Here is an 18,100-nt window from a genome sequence, read left to right on the forward strand (position 1 = left end):
ACGCAGTGGCAGACGGTCGAGCTGGGTTTCTCCCTTGCCTGGCGTTCTTTGGGTCCGGTCCTCCAGAGCGGTGCGTATAAAGTTGCAAACTTCACAGAAAGAGCAACACAGTCGTGCAGCACGTCCTTATCAGGACGGCGCTCCGACTGTGCGTTTCTGGATGCGGTGGTTTCCTGTCCTCGGATGATGGTCGCGGGCACTGCGTTGCATGTCTGGGGGTCCAGCATGTTAATGCGCTGCTCGCGGGCAGTTCATGTCGTCATTGCGATGCCATGACTGTTGCGCAAGATCGCGGTTAGCCTTTGCAAAAGGGTGAACCACCCCAGTTGTCCCCTGCTCTGCAGCGGACACTCGGGCAGATCTGAGGGTTTCAGCGAGAGATAATCCGTTGCCCACGGGCCCGCGGACCTCCCGCTCCTCTAAGCGCTCTATCCAAGCTTCGGGCGGGGGGAGCGATCCGTCTAACAGATGGTAGCCCTTACGCCCGATGACACCGGAGACCAGATGTCCACCGCGGCATCGGAGGGTGGGCTTTCATTGTCCGATGATGATCCAGACCCGCTCGCCCCCTTCGGGCTGGTGAGCGCTGTCACTACGGATCCTGAAACGGACATGTTAGCCGTGCTTTCCCGGGCTGCTTCGGCCGTGGGTTGGAGATGGTTTATCCCCCAGCTCCGCGGCCGGACCGACTAGAGGGGCGTTCCCTTCTTCCCGGAGGTGCACAGTAGGCTCACGCGGTCTTGTAAAGCACTTTTTTCTGCTCGTGCTGCGTGTTCCTCCACCCTAACCACTCTTGACGGTGAAACAGCCAGGGGGTATGTGGCGATTCCTCAGGTTGAGTGCGCGATGGCGGTAAATCCGCGCGGCGCCTCTTCTTGGCGGGGTCCGCCTCGTCTCCCATCCAAAGCCTGTAAGTTATCTACCTCCCTCGGAGCTAGAGCTTACATAGCTGCGGGCCAGGCTGCTTCCGCCTTGCATGCGATAGCCACCTACCAGCGCTACCAAGCGCAGGCGCTGGCCGAGCTGCACGAGGGTGGGTCCAACCCAGGCTTACGAGCTTCGCACCGCCGCCGACTTAGCTCTTCGGACTACTGAGTCCGCTGCGTGTGCGTTGGGGAGGACGATGTCCACATTAGTGGTCCAGGAGCGCCACCCCTGGCTGATATGCGCAAAGTCGACAAAGTCCGCTTTCTTGACTTCCCCATATCCCCAGCCAGGTTCGGCGACACTGTCTGTGAATTCACCCAGGAATTCAAGGCTGTGAGAGAGCAGTTGGTGGGTGATGTCTTATCGGCGGTCCGTAGCCCGCTCCGCCCGCCGTGCCATTCATACCTGCTCCTCGCCGAAGGCGCCCGCCTACGAGAGCTGCTCCGCCCCCGCACACGCCTCCGGCGAAGCGAGCGCGTCGGGCACCTCGGAAGCAGGCAGCCCCCTGCCCAGAACGCCGCTAAGTCCGGCAACGGACCGCGAAGTGCCCCTGGGACAGGCCATCTGGAGAAGAGGGAACTTGCTCTTTCCCCGCTGGAGGGCGGGGCCCCATTTCCAACGGCACTTTTTACTGCCATGAAAACATTATGAAAGGGCACTTTTCACTTCCCCAGATGTGACAGCCCGAAATCTGCCAGTCTGGGACGCTATGCTTTCTAGCTTGCAGATTCGGTGCGTTTCGCCAGTGGCTCACGAGCGCTGGGAGGACGGTCTCCTTTCTCCCACCCCTCGAGCCTCCCCTCTGGAGCTCGGGTTTGGAGTGAGAGCAAATATCTCACCTCCAGCTTTTCCGTGGGACCCGCGAGCTTCCCGGATCAGCACACCCACTCCGCGCTGCCCCACTGCTGGTACGTCAGCGATTGTAGCGATGAGTCCATTAGCGGGAGCTCTGCCTGCCTGGTTAGCGCGGGCCAGCTCTTCGCGGTGGCTCATACGCACAATCAGACTCGGCTATGCGATTCAGTTCGCGAAACGGCCCCCCAAGTCACGGGTGTGTATTCACCAGGGTCAGCCCCCTGTCCGCCCCTGTCTTGCGAGAGGAGATTGCTGTCCTCCTGGCGAAGGATGCAATCGAGCCGCTCCCTCCAGCCGAGATGGAGAGCGGGTTTTACAGCCCACGCTTCATCGTGCCCAAAAAGAGCGGTGGGTCACGGCCAATCCTAGATCTGCGCGTTTTGAACCGCTGCCTGCACAAGCTGCCGTTCAGAATGCTCACGCAGAAGCGCATCCTCCGGTGCGTTCGTCCTCTGGGTTGGTCTGCAGCATTAGACCTGATGGACGCGTATTTCCATGTCTCCACTCTTCCTCGCCACCGACAGTTTCTGCGGTTTGCGTTTGAAGGTCGAGCTTGGCAATACAAAGCCCTCCCCTTCGGGCTCTCTCTGTCTCCGCGGGTCCTCACCAAGCCCGCGGAGGGTGCCTCAGCGCCCCTTCGGCTCGCGGGCATCTGCATACTCAATTTCTTTACGACTGGCTGATTTTTGCCCTCTCTCGGAGCAGTTGATTATGCACAGAGACAAAGTGCTCTGGCACTTCCACCTGTGGGGGTTTCAGGTCAACCGAGAAAAGAGCAAACTCGCCCCCGTGCAGAGGATCTCTTCTCTCGGGCTGGAGCTGGACTCGGTCACCATGGCAGCGCGCCTCTCCGGAGAGCGCGCTCAGCTGATGCTGTACTGTCTGAGAGAGCTCGACAGTAAAATAGTGGTCCCACTGAAACTATTTCAGAGGCTCCTGGGGCATATGGCATCCGCAGCCGCTTCATGCCGCTCGGATTATTCTATATGAGACCACTTCAGCACTGGCTTCACGATCGAGTCCCCAGACGCGCATGGCACGCGCGCGCACACCGAGTCTCTGTTACTGCGCTGTGTCGCCGCGCCCTCAGCCCTTGGAGCGACCCCTCGTTCCTACAGGCCTGGGTGTCTCTAGAACAGGCGTCCAGTCTTGTTGTCGTTTCAGCAGACACTTCCAACACGGGCTGGGGGGCTGTGCGTTGCGGGCATGCGGCTGCGGACCTGTGAAAAGGTACCCAGTTGCATTGGCATATCGCCTGGAGCTGTTGGCAGTGTTCCTCGCTCTCCACCGTTTTTTTCCGGTGCTGGAGCGGCAACACGTGCTGGTCAGGACGGACAGTACGGCGGCGGTGGCGTATATCAGCCGTATAGGGGGTATGCGCTCTCGCCGCATGTCTCAGCTCGCCCGCCGTCTGCTCCTCTGGAGTCATCCGCGGCTGAAATCGCTGCACGCCATTCATATTCAGGCAAGCTCAACCGTGCAGCCGATGCGCTCTCACGGCAGCCTTGCGTCCTGGAGAATGGAGACTCCACCCCGAGTCTGTTCAGCTGATATGGGCGCGATTCGGGGAAGCCCAGATCGATCTGTTGCTTCCCCCGAGATCGCTCATTGCCAGTTGTTCTTTCCCTGACCGAGTGCTCTCGGCACGGATGCACTGGCTTACAGCTGGCCTCGGGGCACGCGCAAATACGCGTTTCCCCCAGTGAGCCTGCTCGCGCAGTTACTGTGCAAGGTCAGGGTGGACGAGGAACAGGTTGCTGGTTGCGCCCCTCTGGCTCAACCGGACCTGGATGTCAGAGCTCTCCCTCGCGATAGCCCTCCCCTGGCAGTCCCTTCGAGAGAGCACCTACTCTCTCAGGGACAGGGCACCACCTGGCACCCTCGCCGATCTTTGAAGAGATTTTTAGACGCGAGGAAGACTTAGGTAACCTCCGATTGCGGTGGCTAATACCGTCACTCGGGCTAGAGCCCCCTCCCCGAGCGCGCCTATGCCCTGACGTGGAGTCTATTCACTGAATGGTGTGTCTCTCGCTGAGAAGACCCCCGTAATTTGCCAGATCAGCGTTGTGCTTTCTTTACGCCGAGAGAAGTTGGAGAGCAGGCTGTCGCCCTCCACACTCAAGGTTACGTGGCTGCCATCTCCGCTCTCATAACGCGGTGGCTGGCGGCACCGTGGGAACGCATAACCTCATCATCCGGTTCCTCAGGGGCGTTAAGCGAATTAATCCACCCCGCCCCCTCTCATGCCCTCTTAGGATCTCGCCCTCGCTACACAAGCCGCGTCAGATCCCTTCGATCCTCGACTCAGTATCTTTCTGTCCCTGAAGACAGCTCTGCTGGTCGCGTTGATATCGATTAGAGGGTCGGGGACCCGGAGGCATTTTTCGGTCAGTGACTCGTGCCTGTAATTGGGCTGGCTTCTCTCACGTCCTGAGACCCCGCCCGCGATATGTGCCCAAGGTTCCTACCACTCCGTTTTAATACGAGGTAGTGAGCCTGCAAGCGCTGCCCTCGGAGGAGGCAGACCCAGCCCTTCTTATTGTCCAGTTCGCGTTTTGCGTATTATCCGGACCGCACTCAGAGTTTAGATCATCTGAGCAGCTCTTCGTCTGTTATAGCGGTCGGCAGCAGGGAAGTGCCGTACCGAAATAAGTTCCCACTAGATTGTGGATGCCTTTCTTTCACTATCAGAGCCGAGATGAGCCGCGTCCCCCGAGAGCGCGTGCGCACTCCACTCGGAGCTTCGCATCCTCTCGAGCGCGCGCACGCGGCGCCCCTCTAACAGACATCTGTAGAGCTGCGGGCTGGGTGACACCCAACACATTTGCAAGGTTTTACAATCTGCGAGTGGAGCCGGTTTCCTCAAGGGTATTAGGTAACCCTTGGTGATTGAGGAAACAATTCGGTAGGGTGTTGAAACACGCTTGCTGCGCCATTTTCCCTAACACGGAGATACGTGCGCCTTTTTATCTGTCAGTAAAGTTCCCCGTCAGGTGAGCCCTGCAGATTCCTCCGTGGGCTCAGCACTGACTCAGCGGAGGAGTCACTTGCTGGCCCACTACGTTGTAGGTCTGCCCGCTGGTCAGCCCGCGTTTTGGGTAAAGGTGCCTGCTATGCGTGATCCCCACTAGGCGATCCCATATGCTTATTCCGCCACGGTTAAGTCCCCCCCCTGGGCGGACCCGTGTCTTCCCTCCCCGCTAACCACTCTTTTGCTATGCGTACTCCCCCTTTTTAGGGCTAGTCCATATGTAAATTCTGCCATCTATCCCCCCTTGGGTAACGGATGGCCTCCGCAGCGTCCTCCCTATCGGGATTGCACGCTTCCCAACGTACTGTCGTATTTTCCTAGAATTATCTAGATGCTCACGACTTCCCAAAAATATATCTAAATCCGTAAAACTTCTGTTGAAGTAGGATAAATTAGGGCCAGGGACACGTTGGAGGACCGCGCCCCCCATGATGTGGGTGCGTCACGCTTGCTTGACTATCTCCTCATCGGGGGTGTTGGTAAGGTGCAGTCATTGTGGCGCTTTCAATGGGCTCCCAATGCGTGGATTTTACAATCAAATCCACTTATAGTGCTGAAGTTCCCCCCGAAGGGGAACGTTCGAGGTTACTAAAGTAACCCTTCGTTCCCCGAGGAGGGGAACGGAAGCACTATACTCCGTCGCCATAATGACTGTCCCTTAGCTGTTGAAAGTCTCTTCAGCTTAAAAAGGATAGCGTCTGCTGGCGCCAGGTGAGCTTATATACTCAGTTGATTGCTTATGCCGCTCACCTGCGCAGGCTTGCGCTGCCAATTCATTCTTAATTGGCCCGTTCAATACTCTTTCAGACGAGTAGCTTCTGAACCGAACCTCCCAATGCGTGGATTTTACAATCAAATCCACTTATAGTGCTTCCGTTCCCCTCCTCGGGGAACGAAGGGTTACTTTAGTAACCTCGAACGTTCTCTATCTTCTACCTGTTGTCTTTGAGTTTAATTGGTCAACCAGCTGAAGATACACTGGTCATTCAGGACCAACTCTTGAGTTAGAATTAAGGTCATTTTCATTTAGCATGATGCATATTTGCGATGGTTGTGGTGTAAAAAAGACTGCAGGGACTATGAACCAGCTACTGAGAAATTAAATATGAAAACATTTCTAGGTGTGGAGAAGTTCGGTAACATTCTAATGTATGCTGGACCTGAGGAAGAAATGACCCGAATGCAAGACGTCAGTCACCAAAGACCAAGGTAAGCAAAAAACTTAGTTTTGTATAATTTAAAATGGTAAATTAGATTGTTTAGTATGGTTACTAATGTAAACTGTGGATTAACAAATTTGACCTGCACATTTCAGGATTTTAATTCATCGCTCAAACCTTATTTGAGTTTGACAACTTTGATTTAAGGGAATTAATGAGTTAAGGTATTTAAAGGAAAGGAACTAAAAAAAGTTTAAACAAAAGTTTGAGTTTTTAACACTTGATTTTAATTTTGGTAATTTACATTTCTATTTACAACAGATTTCAAGTATTACATTTAATTACACCTTACTCTGCACTCTTTTGACCTGTAAATCGCCTAGTGTTAACTTTAATGGTCCCGTGAAATTAAAATAACGTTTTTTAGATGTTAGTTTAAGTCTGTTAGTTATGTTTTAGCTAGTGTGCTCCAAAACAGTGACAAAATTCACGTTTAGAAAATAGGAAATTGATACAAACATCTAGTTTGCAGTTTGTCACTTCCGCCTAAACGGATCAACGATTTTTTTTTTATGTCACCTCATAGTTTCAAATGCTCTCTAGTATCTGAAATGCGTCGCCCCTTTAAAGACACTTCTCATTTGCTTCACATTTGCTTCACACGCTTAAGCTTAACCACTCTCACTGGCAGAGCAGTGATAAAAACAAAAAACTATTGGCTGTTTTTTTAAAAGGGGAGGACCTACTGTAAGTCCTGCCCCCTCTCTTCATTTTTTAGTTGAGATTACATCCAAAATTAAATAAAATTGCACATTTCAAAGCCCTTTACAGAACTTTACAGAAGCCCAGGCTGTGAAATGTTTTCTAACATTTGTGTATAATCACAGTGCAAGCGACTTGTGATTATTGTGGACAATTTTTAGCTGCTGTGACACAAGTGCAATGATCACTCTTGCCTTGTGTTTCACACACATTAAAATCACTGTTTATGATGACTTGAGTCTTTCTTGCTGTTCATGTTCATATGGTTTTCTGCAAAGGCACTAGGTTAAAATACAAGTAGCGTAACCATAGAAACAGTATATTTCTTAACAACAAGCCTGTGTCGATGTTGTAAACACTTAACGGTTAACCCTTACCTACTGCTAGAAAACTGTTTAAGGGATTACATGCACAACACTCGTAAATTAAATTATAAATAATTCTATACTTAGGGGAATAATATATGCAGCCGGTCACTGGACTTACCCGTATTAAAATCCATTTATTCAGAATTAACTTTAATCAAAACGTATTCTTTTTTTCTCTCTACAGCACAGTTATGGGTCGTGCTGTATATTTCTTCTTGAGGATATTTCAGTCTGTTTTCTTAATGAGGTAAATGTAAATGCTACTTTTTTTTAACAATATATTAATAGAGTTATTAATAGAGTTAAAACTGTCCTGGTGCAAATTGACTTCACTTTCCCTGACTTCACATCAGGGAAAAATCGAATTAAGTGTAATCTGTTTTATTTTTTTATTTAGAATTGTTAATGTGCAACAGTTTTGTTAACCATAAAGTTAAGCATCATTTTATTTTATTAAGCATCATAAGGATCCTGAACATTCATTCTGTAAATGTGAATATTTTTGCATTTCATTACAGGAGTGCGATTTTGCCGTGGAGTCCATGGTATGTCAAATGGGAAGTTTTCCGAAGCATTACAGCCGTCGCTGTCAGCATCGCTACTTCCTTGCTTTTTGCATTTTTACACTTCCAAATGGAGCTGTGGATAATTTGTTACATACTTGGATTGTTTTGTTGGGTGGACATGTACATCCGCATGCACGTTGCTTTTTATAAAGAAAACATTCTCAAAGTTGACACCCTGGAAACAGCATGTCATTACTTCAAAACCGGGTTCCTTTTGGATTTCATAACCTGCTTTCCCTGGGAACTTGTGAGTTGGATTGTGATTCCACCGTTCAGTGAGAATGGATTTCTTGTCAGCAATGAATTTCTGCATTTTTATGCATACCTGAGGACCCCACATATTTTGCAGTTGTATCGCATTCCTTTACTGATTTCATACCTGGAGTCCGACATTGCTGCAGCCACGAACACCATCACTTCTTTTAAGCTGTTCTTATATTCTACTCTTGTTCTGCACTTTTCCACTTGCATTCTCTTTGCAAGCTCCTGCCCTGCAATAGGCCTTTATGAGAACACAACTAATTATTTTCTACCAGAGATTAAGCACAACTGTACACCACTGTCATGGGTGACACACTTGGATGCAACGTTTAATATTGACTTTGGTATGTATTGTCCTTCAGAGCTTTGACTATTGAATATACAGTTGAAGTCAAAATTATTACCCCTCCTCTGAATTATTTTGTCTTTTTCAAATATTTGCCAAATGATCTGTAACATTCATTCATTTATTCTCTTTTCGGCTTAGTTCCTTATTAATCTGGGGTTGCCACAGCAGAATGAACAGCCTGATGTTTACAGAGCAAGGAATTTTTCACAGCATTTTCTGTAATTTTTTTTTCTTATTTGTATTATTTCAGCTAAAATAAAACTAGTTTTACATTTTTTAGAAACCATTTTAAGGTCGGCATCATGGTGGCGCAGTGGGTGGCACAATCACCTCACAGCAAGAAGGTCGCTGGATCGAGCCTCGTCTGGGTCAGTTGGCATTTCTGTGTGAAGTTTACATGTTCTCCCTGTGCTCGTTTTCTCTGGTTTCACCCACAGTCCAAAAACATGTGCTATAGGTGAATTGAATAAGCTAAATTGGCATAGTTGTAATGATTGCGCTGACAGAGAGGGATCCATATGCAGTATGTTTATTAAACAACTGATGAACAACAGAGTTTTGGGAGGAACAGTAAAACTCAAGTGCATAGGAGGTCGAAGACAGGCAGATAATGTTCGGCATCAGGGTACAGGCTGAGATCGGGGCTTGCAGCAGAGAATCAGAGTCCAATAGCAGGCAAAGGCCTGGGCAGGCGGCGAGATGACAGGGTCAGTAAACAGTCCAGGTTGGCAACGAGAGAACAATCAGAAGGCAAAGAATAAGCTCAGAAATGTATGCAGGGCAATACAAGACTTCGTAATGAGAGGCGTGTGAGAGCTGCTTATTTATATGTGCATGTGGGAATGAGGATCAGGTGCAAAGTAATCAGCGCCAGATACAGGGAATTCTGGGTGTTGGAGTTTTTAGAAAGCCGGTGATAGTGACCTCTGCTGGTTAGTGAGGGGAATTGCTGGGACCGAGTCGGTGACAATGGTGCAAGAATGCAAGAGTGTAGGGGTTTCACAGTGTTAGTTTGCGGCTGAAAGGGCATTCACTGCGTAAAACATATGCTGGATAAGTTGGCCGTTCAGCTGTGGCAACCCCTGATTAATAAAGGGACTAAGCCAAAATGAACATGAATGAATTTTAAGGTCAATATTATTAGCCCATTTAAGCAATATATAAATTTTTTATTTGTTTATTTTTTTTTCAGATTGGCTACAGAACAAACTACTATGTTTAGAAATGTGTTGAAAAAATCTTTCTGTTAAACAGATATTGGGGGAAATTTTTGAACTACACTATTTCAATTCACTATAATCTTCTATGTGAAGCTGCTTTGACACAATCTACATTGTAAAAGCGCTATATAAATAAAGACGAATTGCTAAAAATTAATAACTAATAATTCTGACTTCAACTGTATGTATATTTATATATCATGATTAAAATAATATGTTTTTAATAATAATAATAAAAGTAATATATTCTTTTTGTCCTTTCAGGCACTGCTTCTTTCCTGCAGATTTATTTAATGAGCCTTTACTTTGCAACTTCAACATTGTGTACTGTTGGATTTGGAGACATTTATCCATGTCTAAGTGCCTCAGTAAGTATTAAATGTTTATCATTTGAATTGAATTTGACTAAAATGTGCCTTGGTCCCTGAGCACCATCATTTAGAAAGATTGTTGTTTAAATCTGAATATTTAAAAAAAAAGAAAAAGGAAACACATTTTTAGGTTTCTGAGAAAATAATTTATCCCTCTCAAACCCATTTTTTCCTTTCTTGTTTATATCATGCGAATTAAAATGGATTATAGTTCATTATGAAAATGTGATTGTTTATTAATTCAAAAGCCATATGATAGACTCTTTTTTATTTTGGGATGAAGTAGGAAAACTGGAATATCATATAAAAGATTTGCATATAAAGCAGCGATTAGTAAAAAAAAAAAACAAAATCACCACTTCCTAAAAACCTGGTGCAACCTGGTATCAAAAGAAAAAAAAACTGAATTTGCTGTGGTAGTAGAAGCCATTGTAGGCCTTTTTTATATTTAAAACTGACTGAATTGCAAAAAAAAACACACAGTGCTTTTAGAGATGTGAGCTTTTTGGGTGCCCAGATGCTCAACACAGTTCTGAAGGTAATGATAATATAATGATAATGGAAAACTGTGATTACAGTCATACTTTAGTTGAAGCATTTTATAATGACCAAAACAACATTTCAGATGTTATACATCATGGTGGCTCTGCTGGTTTGTCCATTTATGCTGCTTATTTTCTACTTTTAAATATGAAAAACACTGAAAATAATTTATTTTGTTTCCAAAAGTGCAAGTTATTAGTTTTCACTTTTTTATCAGAAAAAAGCAACTGTTGGTTTTAGACAATATGTGTTTATAATTTCAGTTGTTCAAGGTTGATGTTAATAATCCTTATGAATAATCATAGATAGTAGATATAGTACAGTAGTTCTCAAACTATGGTACACATACCACTAGTGGTACTCGGGCTTCCTTCTAGTGGTACACAGACGAATTGCTGAATAATAAAATAATAAAATGAACATACCTTTAAGCCTTTGACGCGTATGAAAACACTGATGTGATCAGCATTGGCTGTTCCCTGAAGCCACGATCACACCAGTCTGTACCCGGTACCCAAGTCTGCTTGAAAACAAAGATCGGTACATAGCGAACTTTACGATTCACTTAAGATGTGATCTCATTTACACCAAATCCCGAAAAATGCCACAAGTAAGAATTAGTTAAGCGCTGTATTGATTCCATCACTCACTTTTCTGACACAAATAGGCCCACTGGCTACTATATATTAATACTACAACTTGTACAAATTTTCATTTTACTTTTTGAGAACAGTTCCATTTTTAATGAACTTTCAAAAGCACATTCTAATTTAAACATTGATTTTTTTTTTTTTACCTGCAAGCGCAGTTAATGTTAAAACTATTTATAATGTTTAAAGTAGCTGACAATTATACATATTCTTAATAATATGAATTAATTTGCCTGATTTTTGAGCTGTGCAGAGCTGTAGCTGCTTAATTAGCCCAACTACGCTACTATATTTCAATAATAGTTATTATACTGGTACTTTTTAGAGGCAATTTGTTTCTGAGGTAGTACCTGGTGAAAAAACTGAGAACCACTCATATATAGTGTGTTTCCTTCAATTATTTTAAAATCAAGCAGTGCACCCTTCATTCATCAGTCTCTTACTTGTAATATATTAGCACATTTACTGTACAAAACTTGTCAGTGAACTATACAGGCAAACATTTTTGTAAATAATTAAGTAATCGTTCATTTATCTTAATCGAGTTAAAATGTTTAGCTAATCGAGATTGTGATTTTAGGCCAAATCTCCCAGCCCTTATTGTAGTGCATGAAAATACAGCTTTTATTGTTAAATTAAGTTTTTTTAAAAAAATAATATAATCTGTTTCCATTGAACTGATTTGCTGATTCAGTGTTTTGCACTTACTTGTGCTTCAATCTTTCAGAGAGCAGGCCAGGTTTTCATCATGCTTATAGGGGTGCTGTTTGTAGGCTGGTTATCAGGCAGTGTTACTGGTATGCTGGCCAACACAGATGCCTTGAGAGCTGCTTATACAGAGAAGGCAGAGAGCATGAAACTATTCTTGAAGGTATTTCATAAAAATTATACGTTCGTAATAACACATAATACATGTAGTTTTTATATATATATTATTCACATCATTTATTTTTACTGGTTTGCTTTTACTTCTAAATATATGCACTTTTGCGGCACGGTGGCTCAGGTGTTAGTCTTTGGTTAGGCCACCACTGATGTTTTTAGCATTTTGGTTTTTACTGTGATCAGGCTCACAGATGATCTCTTTATTAAACAGCTTAATATAGCCTCAATTGGGATTATGATATTATTTATAGTGATTATTATTCATCTGATATTAACTCTTTTTTTCTCTCCTTTTTTTAAGAGCCACAGATTAACTGGGGCTTTATATAACCAGGTAATCGGATTCTACAAATTTCGATGGATGTGCACAAAAGGATTCGATCAGGATAAACTGTCTCAGTACTTGCCCTCTTCACTCGTCAGTGATTTATCAACAGTTCTTTATGCTGATTTTATAGCAAAGGTCTTATATAGTCTTGATATTACCCATTTTGTTAATATGACTGTAGAATGGCACCTTAATTATGTAAATATATAATATGTTTTATAGGTGTTTGGTCTTAAAATCCAGAGGACGACAACGCAAGAATCTGAGATAAACCTCTTGTCTACTGTGGAAATCACCAGAGCAGGGAAACTCAGTGTAATGAATCATAAGCTTCTTAGATCTTTCTTTGACTTTTTAAGATTAAGGGCCCTATTATACACCTGGCACAATGTGGGACCAGGCACGACGCGAGTGTTTTTTGCTAGTTTCAGTTCTCATTTTCATGTCCTGTGCCACGTGGTTTAAATAGCAAACGCAATTGTAGAATTAAGGACCATTTTTTTTCCATCCTTAAAATAGCAAAAGTGTATTTGGACCCCAACTGCACCTGCTCTGTGTGCTTTAGACCATGCAATGGGGTATATGCACATAGACGTTTAATTATCAGTCAGACAACCCAAGCACTTCCAGTGAGCTGTCTTGCCATTACAAAATTGCCACGTTTAAGATCTGATTTCATTAAAAATCAGTGGTCTTCACTGACATTCAATATAAAGAATGTACAAGAAGCACTGCATTAAATTCCAATTTCCTCCACCATGTCTTAAAAATATGGAAATTTATTTGACCCCAGTACTTTCAATGGAGTTTCTGCGCTAGCCTGCTGCTACTGATGGCACTTTTGTTTACACTGTCTTTTATCTTGTTTTACGCCTGAACAACTAAATGGATGCTTAAGTCTACTTAACTGATTGTATTTTATTACATTACAACATCGATGCTTTAAAAGGAACCATATAAAATTGAAATTGATCACATTAACCTTTCACCGGGAGTTTATCATTGGCTAAAATGAACACTAGCTGTGCATATAGTATATTAGATTGGTTAAATAAAGCCTTATATATGTTATAACTGATGTCATAGTCAATTATTATATGTCGTAATCAGACTCATAATGTGTTATTTGTAGTTGCCAGTTTTTGAGATGACATTATCTAAGACGTGGCTGGAGCAGTTAGAAAATGACGGATGCTTTATTCGCTTGCTAGCTGGAGGAGTTTCACAATGCCTGTACCGAGCCAGTGATGTCATATACAAGAAAGGAGACTGTGGATCTGAGGTGGTTATTATCATTATCTTTAGGGGTTTAAGCATGTAGCACTGAAACCCTATTGTATTTGTTTAGGTTTTTTCTTGGTATTATTATACTTTTGCCTTAAAACTGATCGTGCAGCCCAAACCGTTAGGCCTAGAAACAGCCAATGGTGTAGTTGTTTTTTGTTACCAAAAGAGTGCGTTAGTGATGGGTGGATCCAAAATTACACAGGCATGTACAGCAGCAACACAAATATATTTAAGCATAAAAAGATTATTATTGTCTACATAAATATAAAAACTACTACCTCTCTTCAAGCCTTCTTCACCTCAGGGGGCTTTGGTGAAATAGGGCTAATTCTTTATATGGTCATGCTTTAACCTTGTGCACAAGCAGATTAATTTCCTTACAGGTGAAGGATTCAGTTTTCTGTTCACAAAGTCATTTAATCATGTTATGTTAAGTCATGTTAATAGTGAATTTGTTCTTAAAGAGATCTGCCGTCAAGACCAAGTTGTGAATTAATTCAGGACCAGCACGATTGGAGGAGCCATTATTCAGAGGATGATAATGTGTAACATTTAAAACGGTTGCTGTTGTGATCTTGTTCCCTCCGAGAGCACATACGTATTATTACGATTGTGTGACCTGAAAAAAAGGCAGATTTTTTGTGATTTTGGTTTAACTTTATTGGAGATTCCAAATATGAAATTTAATCGTAAGCTTGGCAAACGGTTTTGGAGAATTTGATGTTTTCCCATTTCAGCAGAATGCCTGCGAGAAATGACTTGCTTTAAAGGGACTTTAATACATTCGGAACTTGGAAACAATATGCATAACAAGAGATGCTTGCTTAGCTGTTCGACTGTCAGCTTATGATTTGAATCCAACGCGGAAGAAAGTAGTTCCTCATACAAAAGTGTTTTTGAGACTCTCCATGTTTGATTTTGTTTTTATATACACAATTATGCCATCAAACTGTTGTATAAATGCAATATCACACGAGTAGCAGTGCGATATGGCTGTATGATACCATATCGCACTGCTACTCGTGTGATATTGCTTATATATATATATATATATATATATATATATATATATATATATATATATATATATATATATATATATATATATATATATATAATTTAGTATTTTCGGGGGTTTTCACCATTTTTGACAGAAAAGCATTGGGAGCAAAGGACCGCGAGGAGGAATCGATTAAACTCATGGTCGCCATGAGCATGAGTCAATGCACTAACCACTACATCACTGGCGCCGACCAAATAAAATAATTTTATTTTCTTAAATATTAAATCTTCATATAGGTCTGAATGGTCAATAGAGCATGTTTGTTATATATTATTTATTTATTTTTTTTGTATTGCTTTGTTAATTTAGTTACACCTTATTTTCTAGGTGTATTTCGTCGAGAAGGGAGAAGTGGAAGTTCTGTCAAACAACGAATCTAAAGTTTTGTTTAAACTAAGTGCTGGACAGTACTTTGGTGAGAGAAGTTTGCTGTTCCATGAACCAAGAGCTGCAACAATAAGGTAAGCATTTTTTTAGTGATACGTCATGTATGCAATTAGGTGTTTATAATGAATTTTGGGGAGTTAGATAGATACTGGCATGATATTGTAAATAATTAAAGTAACTTTATCACCTAGTACAGCCATAACTCATAATATAACCCAGATGTTGTTAATACATTTAAGCATTGCTGGCTTGAAATCCACAACAAACTCTGGAACTCTAAAACAAATTTCACAAGGAATTTGTTGATAAGCAAGAACACCTAGAATAGGACAGACGTATAGGCAAAAGACACATTGAAAAAAAGAATATTAATTTATCAGTTAAACAACTTAAGCAGTTAAAAATACTTTTTAAAATGTTGGTATTAAATATATTGAATTTCAGAACAATTTTTGGAAAACCTTTACAATATGGTTGTAATACTCACTGTAATTAAAAAGCCCCTATTTTGCATTAAAAAAGGTCATATTTTGATTTTAGGGGTCTCCAACGACTCGCTGATAATAATGCAAGGTCAAAAAACACTTTCATTGTCTTATAATATGCATTTGTTTTTACCTTATCCCAGCGACAGCGACTCCCATATGAATCGTTTAGCGATTCATTTATTCCCAAACCTCTCCTTAGCGCGATGCTAATCTGCGCTGATTGGACCGATGACCCAGTCTATTGTGATTGGTCGACTGGCTTCAGCATGAGACAAAGAGAAATGCCCACCACAGCTACAGTATGAAGTAGCAGAAAGGTTGTGTGAGCCCAATGCGGGAATGCAATAAAGCAATGCATTTAAACACCAGCATATTACTGTACTCTTAACGCTAACCCCAAGTAATAACAATGACACAATTCAGTATTAGTCCACACAGTGGCAAAAGTTGAACTATTTTGAAAATTGACCGCACCGCGTGTGTGAGGAACAGCTGATGAAGAAGCACACGTCACGTTTTTAAAGTAGTTTTGGACGCGATATGTAAACAACCCCATGCAGATTTAACCTGAGGGAGACAGTACAAGCACTGATCTATAAACGATACACTCATCGTGATTACAACTTATAACACACAATTAAACACATATTTTGCAAACTACACAAAATGAGGCAACAATTTTAATCAGACTTACATGTTATGATTCGGAGGAAAAAGAAACTGTTCCACTTGAATTGTAAATCTACAAAAATCCTGCCTGATCTCACGAGGAAACCTAAGTATTTTACGTTTTGTCAGTTAAGTGGCTAATTTGTATGAATTCGTACAAGTTAAGTCATATGAAAATGTACGATTTTCAAAAGGAGCCGTGGCACCTAACCCAAACCATCATTGGTTGATAAGCAAATCGTACTAAATTGTACGAATTAGATCATATGAATTCATACGCATTAGCCACTAACTCAAAAAGTTAAGAATTGCCATGAGATTGCGTGAGATGACAGGAACAAACACAGCTCTAGGTTGGTTATACTCTGGTTTTGTTGTGAAAATGAACTTTAACCCTTTATTCCCTTCAGCTGAATTTCCATCTTTCAGTGAACGTCATCTTCACGTCATGATCAGTCCCGTGATCCCCTGCACTTTGCTAGTGTCTAAGGAGAAAGTCGCTTTATTTTTTTACCAGATCTGGAACTACATATTTAGTGATTGACGTCAATGCGATCAAACAAAAAATCCGAACCCAACTCGATTCGTTTATTAGATTCTGAGTCAACTATTTCGCTAAAGAATCAATAGTTTTAAATTTAAATTTTAGAATTAAACCTCAGCTCATATAAACAAACACTACATTTACTACAGTGTTTATTTGTCTATGTTAATGTTAGTTAATGGGAAAATGTTGTTCACAGTTAGTTTACAAGGTATTAACTGACGTCAACAAACATGAATTGGATTTCAATAATGCATAAATGCTGTACAAGCATTGTTAATTATTAGTTCATGTTAGTAAATGCATCAACTAACGTTTACTAATTGAACTTTATTGTAAACTGTGAACCAATATTTTAAGAACAAGCGTTTGTGCGCACCGAACCTCTCACTCTCTCAACTTTCTCTTACTGATTGTGAATTGGCTGGTGAGACACTAGGTTTAAGACAATGCTAAATACAGTCGGCTTGTTTGTGTGGTTCATTCATTTCCCATTTCTCTTTCAGGGCTGCAACCAACAGTGAGATGTATGTGCTGTCACAGAAAAGTCTTCATGAAATCTTAAAATATTACCCACACATTCACGAGAAAATGCAAAGCTCAGCAGATGAGATAAAAGATCTGTTGCATGAAGATTATCAGATCCACGCACCTGCAAGACCTGACTCAGCACCGACAACTTTCCGTCGAGCTGGATGTAAGCAGCTTGAAGTCCTTTTTGATGTTAAACTACTGCATTTAATTCATGCAAGGCGGGATGCACACAATACATGACTTTTACCAAAAACTTCCTTGATCTCATTTTTAAGATCAACCCGGGCTCATTCTAATTACGTACCCCTGTATACATTTCTAGAGAGCATCAAATACGTCCCAGGAGATATGTTTTTTTGCAGTTTTTGTTTTCACGTATACACCATAGGCCACAGTGTATACTTTTTGAGATCTCAAATTTCTATCACGAGTGCCATTCATGCCTGCTCTTCTATCGTAAATCCACCAGAGGCCCCTGTCAATTGACGGACTGACAGACTGACTCCTTTTCTAAACTCAACCGATAGTGTTTTAAACGCACCGAATGACCAGCGTCTACCCACGTCCCTTAATCCAACCAACAGTGTTTTTAAAAGTAATCCAGAAAAAGAAAAGCCCTCGCGGCAGCCTGATTTTTACCACATTTTCAGATTTTACCACATTCTCTCCCTGTTATTTAGTTCTTTTGTTTACTTTTTGTTTTTGTCTTGAACCGTTGTTTATCAAACTTGAATCTTGTCACCACCGTCAACTCTGTTCTGCATCTCAAATCCTCCAATGTATGCTGCGAACCACTGGACAAACTGGTAAGAGCAGAAAAGCAATGTACACAGAGGTAAGCGGTTAGCTGGT

General features: G+C 42.6%; 1 protein-coding gene across 9 annotated transcripts in view; it reads left to right on the forward strand.

Moving 5' to 3' along the window:
- cngk (cyclic nucleotide-gated potassium channel) overlaps positions 1-18,100 on the forward strand; it is a 53,956-nt gene that overhangs the window by 28,437 nt on the left and 7,419 nt on the right. For 3 of the 9 annotated variants that reach the window (XM_087277338.1, NM_001423203.1, XM_087277343.1), the window contains 10 exon segments: positions 5,935-6,022; positions 7,288-7,350; positions 7,622-8,274; positions 9,764-9,867; positions 11,791-11,934; positions 12,250-12,411; positions 12,499-12,591; positions 13,409-13,558; positions 14,954-15,087; positions 17,221-17,411. In XM_087277338.1, the coding sequence (XP_087133464.1) occupies positions 5,935-6,022; positions 7,288-7,350; positions 7,622-8,274; positions 9,764-9,867; positions 11,791-11,934; positions 12,250-12,411; positions 12,499-12,591; positions 13,409-13,558; positions 14,954-15,087; positions 17,221-17,411 (1,782 nt within the window). 9 annotated transcript variants of the gene reach the window in all.

Source organism: Danio rerio, chromosome 13 (assembly GCF_052040795.2).
Source record: "Danio rerio strain M-AB ecotype USA chromosome 13, GRCz13ab, whole genome shotgun sequence".
NCBI classification, from domain to species: domain Eukaryota; kingdom Metazoa; phylum Chordata; class Actinopteri; order Cypriniformes; family Danionidae; genus Danio; species Danio rerio.